At 40.0% G+C, this 4,715-nt stretch overlaps 1 protein-coding gene across 1 annotated transcript; it reads right to left on the bottom strand.

Moving 5' to 3' along the window:
- Nucleotides 1-1,605: 1,605 nt before the first annotated feature.
- LOC107423091 (calcium-transporting ATPase 12, plasma membrane-type-like) lies at nucleotides 1,606-4,431 on the bottom strand. Its single transcript, XM_060815430.1, has one exon. It carries the CDS (start codon nucleotides 4,429-4,431, stop codon nucleotides 1,606-1,608), a length of 2,826 nt encoding a protein of 941 aa, XP_060671413.1.
- Between the last annotated feature and the right edge of the window lie 284 nt (nucleotides 4,432-4,715).

The raw sequence follows: 4,715 nt of genomic DNA on the forward strand, positions 1-4,715 counted from the left end.
ATCCGATATCAACAGATTGAAAGCAGAATTGAGTGGTGAATTTGAGTTGAAAGATTTGGGAGCGGCAAAGAAGATTCTTGGTATGGAGATTGAGAGAGATAGATCTGCAGGTAAACTTTTCTTGACTCAAAGATCTTTTGTTGAGAAAGTTCTGGAGCGTTTTGGAATGAAGAACGCTAAACCTGTAAGTACTCCATTAGCTACTCATTTTAGATTGTCTGCTGATATGTCACCACAGTCGGATAGAGATATTGAGTATATGTCACATGTTCCTTATTCTAGTGCTGTTGGTAGTTTGATGTATGCTATGGTGTGTACCCGTCCTGACATTGCACATGCTGTTAGTGTTGTGAGCCGGTATATGGCTAATCCTGGCAAACAACATTGGCAAGCTGTCAAGTGGATTCTAAGGTACTTGAGAGGCACTACTAACACTTGTTTAGAGTTTGGTGGAAGTAAGGAGGGTGTACGTGGATATGTTGATGCAGATTTTGCTGGGGACCTTGATAGAAGGATGTCCACTACTGGTTATGTATTTACTCTTGGAGATACTTCTATCAGTTGGAAGTCTATTTTGCAAGCAACAGTTGCACTATCAACTACAGAAGCTGAATATATGGCTATAGCTGAAGCGGTGAAAGAAGCTATTTGGTTAAGGGGGTTGATAGGTGAGTTGAGCTCTGAGCAGGAGAGTACGGTTATCAATTGTGACTAAGGATCAGATGTTTCACGAGAGGACAAAACATATAGATGTTCGGTATCATTTTGTACGTGATGTTATTGCTCGTGGAGATATTGTTGTCAGCAAGGTGAGTACTCATGATAATCCTGCTGACATGATGACCAAGGCACTTCCAGTAGCCAAGTTTGAGCATTGCTTGGACTTGGTTGGTGTTTGTTGTTGAGCTTTGCCTTTAGGGGCTTTTGTGGAAGAGGATGGCAACTTTTATCGGAGATTGGAATTTTGTATGTTTTTCATTCCTTATATGGAATTCGTGTCAAGGTGGAGATTGTTAGAGTTTGTGACCCGAATTCTTGTTGACCCGACCCGAAAAGCTCGCGGTGCGACCCATTTGGTGAAACTAAATTTTGGAGAAAAATTTGGGGCTCTGTGGTGGAAGCGGAGGTCTCGGGCCGATAGGAAATGCATTAGGTAAAATAATTTTTTTTTTTTTTGTGTGGACAAATTTGTTTATCATTGTTTTGTTAAAAAGAAAATATATGAAAAATACATAAATAAAAAGGAAATGCATTAGGTAAAATAATCAAGTTTCAATTAAAATCATCTTCCCCCAAAACATATCAATCCATGGTGGGGTTGAAAGCAAACGATTATTCCATTACTAAAACAGAGTTACAAACCTTTGAATGAAAAATATACAAAGATATTTTTCATCCAGAAACAAAGTCTCCAATCATCAACTGTTTTCACAATACAAAGCAAGCAAGCAAACAAATAGACACTAATATCCATCACAAAATAAGAAAAAACATAACAGAAAACCAAAGAGATCATACAAACACAATCTTCATTTGAACATAACGGAAAACCAAAGAGATCACACAAACACAATCTTCATTTGATCACTAAGTGATCAATTTTATTCATACATTGAGCCACCGCGTGTAACCTATGCCTAGATAGCTTAGAAGCGGTTTGTCTGGAACAGGTATGCACTTGACGACCCAATCGATAGGCCAAGAAATGACGGCAATTCCAAAACATATACCCCATTGCTTCTTCAACCTCTTAATTGCATAATCATCGTCACTGGGCAGAAAAAATTCCACAAACGCTAGCTGAAAAGAAATGGTTATTACAATGATCAGTAGAAACGTAATGTCCCTGTGTATTCCTTTAAACACCTTCTTGATACTCTCTAGATTTCTTGCATTGAATAAATTGAAAACTTGGCAGAGCATGAAAGCATTGAAGATCAAGGCATTTCTTTTTAAAAAAAAAATTTCGCCCTCACTATCGTCAACACCCAAAATTGATTTGGCCTTGAACATTAGTGTGAAAACCACGACAATCTGGTATACAACTTGACCCAAGAGGTTTCTCCACATGACATTGGATATGAGTGGCTCCTTCCGGCCCAAAGGTTGCCTCTTGATGGGCTCCTTGGTGGGCTTCTCTGTTGCAAGAGCCAGAGCAGCCAGTGTACTCAAAATCAAGTTCACCCACAATACGTGGGCCGAGTTAAATGGGATTTCACCTTTGAAAACTGCTGAAATGAAGATGATATCAAGAAGAGCAAGATTGAGAGTGAGCTGGAACTGTATGAATTTCTGTATGTTGTTGTAAATGCATATGCTTGATTTCAGAACATTGGCCACTGCTGCAAAGTTATCATCCAAGATTACGAAGTTGGAGATCTTCTTGCCTACATCGGTGCCTTCCGTACCCATATAGATTCCTACATCAGCTTCAACCATTGGCAATACATCATTTTTGCTATTGCCACACACTGCAACAATGTCTCCTTTTTCCTTCAAGGTTTTTACCATTAGCAGTTTATCATCAGGAGATGAGCTTGCCATGACTCTGATTTTGTCAACTTTTTGCACTCTTTCCTTTAAAGTGTAGCTACGAAACGCCTCACCTTTTATTACTTCTCCCTCCTGGCATGGATCTGTTAGTATTCCACACTCTCTGGCTATGTGTTTTGCCGTGGAAACATCGTCGCCCGTGAACATCTTGACATCTACTTTGGCATTGTGGCAATCTTTCACGGCTTCCTTCATTTCTGGACGACATGGTTCCTCGACAGTAACACCCACCAGTGCTAATAGTACCAGACCATTTTCTTTCAGCATTTGATGATGATTTCCATCCGAATCAACTCTGACGCCAGCAAAAGCAATGCACTGGAGGCTGCTCTCGGTCATTCCTTGAATGATTCGATGGAATTCCTCTTTTTGTCTATCATCGAGATCTTTGATGGTCCCGGACTTGTCGTAGTAGCTTGAGCACATTTCTAGAATCACCTCTGCTTCTCCTTTCCAGTGGATATGCTCTGTGTTGTCTGCCATCCTCTTCATCAAAATCCCACTTCTTAATTTCTTGTGTGACTGTGACTGTGACTGTGACTGTGAACTGAAAGTTGCAGCCTCTTGATCATGGCAAACGCAGTGACGAAGAATTGCGCACCTACTTTTCACTTTCATATCTATATGCAAGTCATGAATTGCCCATGAAAGAATTGCTTTATCAGTTGGAGTACCATTTCTACCACTACTTGTATTCAGAGCAATTCCCTCTTGTAACAAGTTTTGAACAAGATTAGAAACATTTGAAAAAGAAGCTTCTTTTTCCAAAGAGCATTGGCCAAGCCAAAACTTCGTGACCTTGGTGTGGTTCATGGTTAGAGTGCCTGTCTTGTTGGTACAAATGGCGGTTATAGATCCCATAGTCTCAGAACCAGAGAGATCTATCACCATTTGCATCTCACCCATCGTTCTCTTCTTTGAAAAAAAGATAGTAAGTTGCACACCAAATCTCAAGCTTTCTGGAATTGCAACCACAATAGTGGTAAAGGCAGTTGTTACAAATTGCACAAGTGAAGAATCCAAAAATTTATAATTTTCATCAGCAAGACCAGACATAAAATCTTCCCGCCGTCCATAAATGTTTGTGGCTTTCCCACAAATGTATCTGCCGAGCATGATTACAAAACCTATGATGGCAATTGGCAGACCAATCTTGATACGTATTGAGTAAGTAAACCTGTTCAGTCGCTCTTCTACTGTGGTTTCCCGATCACTTGTCTTGCTACTATGTTGATTCAAGATTTTGCACCATTTTGCCTTCATGCCAACTGAGGTGACCACCATCTGACAACCATAACCATCAACCACTCGAGATCCAGAAAACAGAAATGGATTCGTCTCGTCAATCTTCACGTTGTGACTCTCACGATCATCAGTACCATCCTCTACCATGCTCGATTCGTCTACATGCAGGTTATTCCCTTTTAAGAACAAGCCATCTGCTGGAACTTTGTCTTCAATGTTTAAGCAAACTACATCTCCAACAACGATTTCAGATATCGGAATCTTCTTGATTTTCCCACCTCGCAAAACTTCGATTTGGTTTACAGTGTTGTTGCTGGCTTTCGACTTTTTGCGAGAGGGTCTATGTCTACCAATGGCAGACGCAGCAACAAAAAGGAAAAAGGAAACAAAAACGCTAACGAATTCCTTGAAGACCACAAATGCTCGTAGAGAGTCCCATATTGATATTAACAAACCCTGTGGAGCTGGCTTTTTATATGTGTTGGAACCCAACATTTTACGTCGTCGAGCAATCTTCTTTTCATTATCAGGAATCCCGTTGTTGATATCAGTTTCGAGAGTTTTTGCTACACCTTCAATCCCTTTCAGCTGCATTTTGAGTCGATCCAAATCCTTCTTCTCCACAACTTTCATGATCTTTTTGTGTTTGTAGTGTTTGATAGACATAACAACCATTTTTTTTTTCTTTTTTGGGTTGGGGTGGACTTTTATTTATTTATTTATTTTTTGGGTTGTGGGGGGAGGGGAAGGGGTGGGGTGTGGTTTGAAACCAATAATGGTGGAAACAAAAGAGAGAGGGGATTCTGGTTTTGCAGTACTTCTTTGTTTTGAAGATATTATGTATATAATATTAATCCGAACGAAATTGGGAAAGAAATGGCTGTGTTTCCGAGAAATGCTTTCTCACATTCTAAATC

This window comes from Ziziphus jujuba, chromosome 3 (genome assembly GCF_031755915.1).
Source record: "Ziziphus jujuba cultivar Dongzao chromosome 3, ASM3175591v1".
Classification (NCBI taxonomy): Eukaryota; Viridiplantae; Streptophyta; class Magnoliopsida; order Rosales; family Rhamnaceae; genus Ziziphus; species Ziziphus jujuba.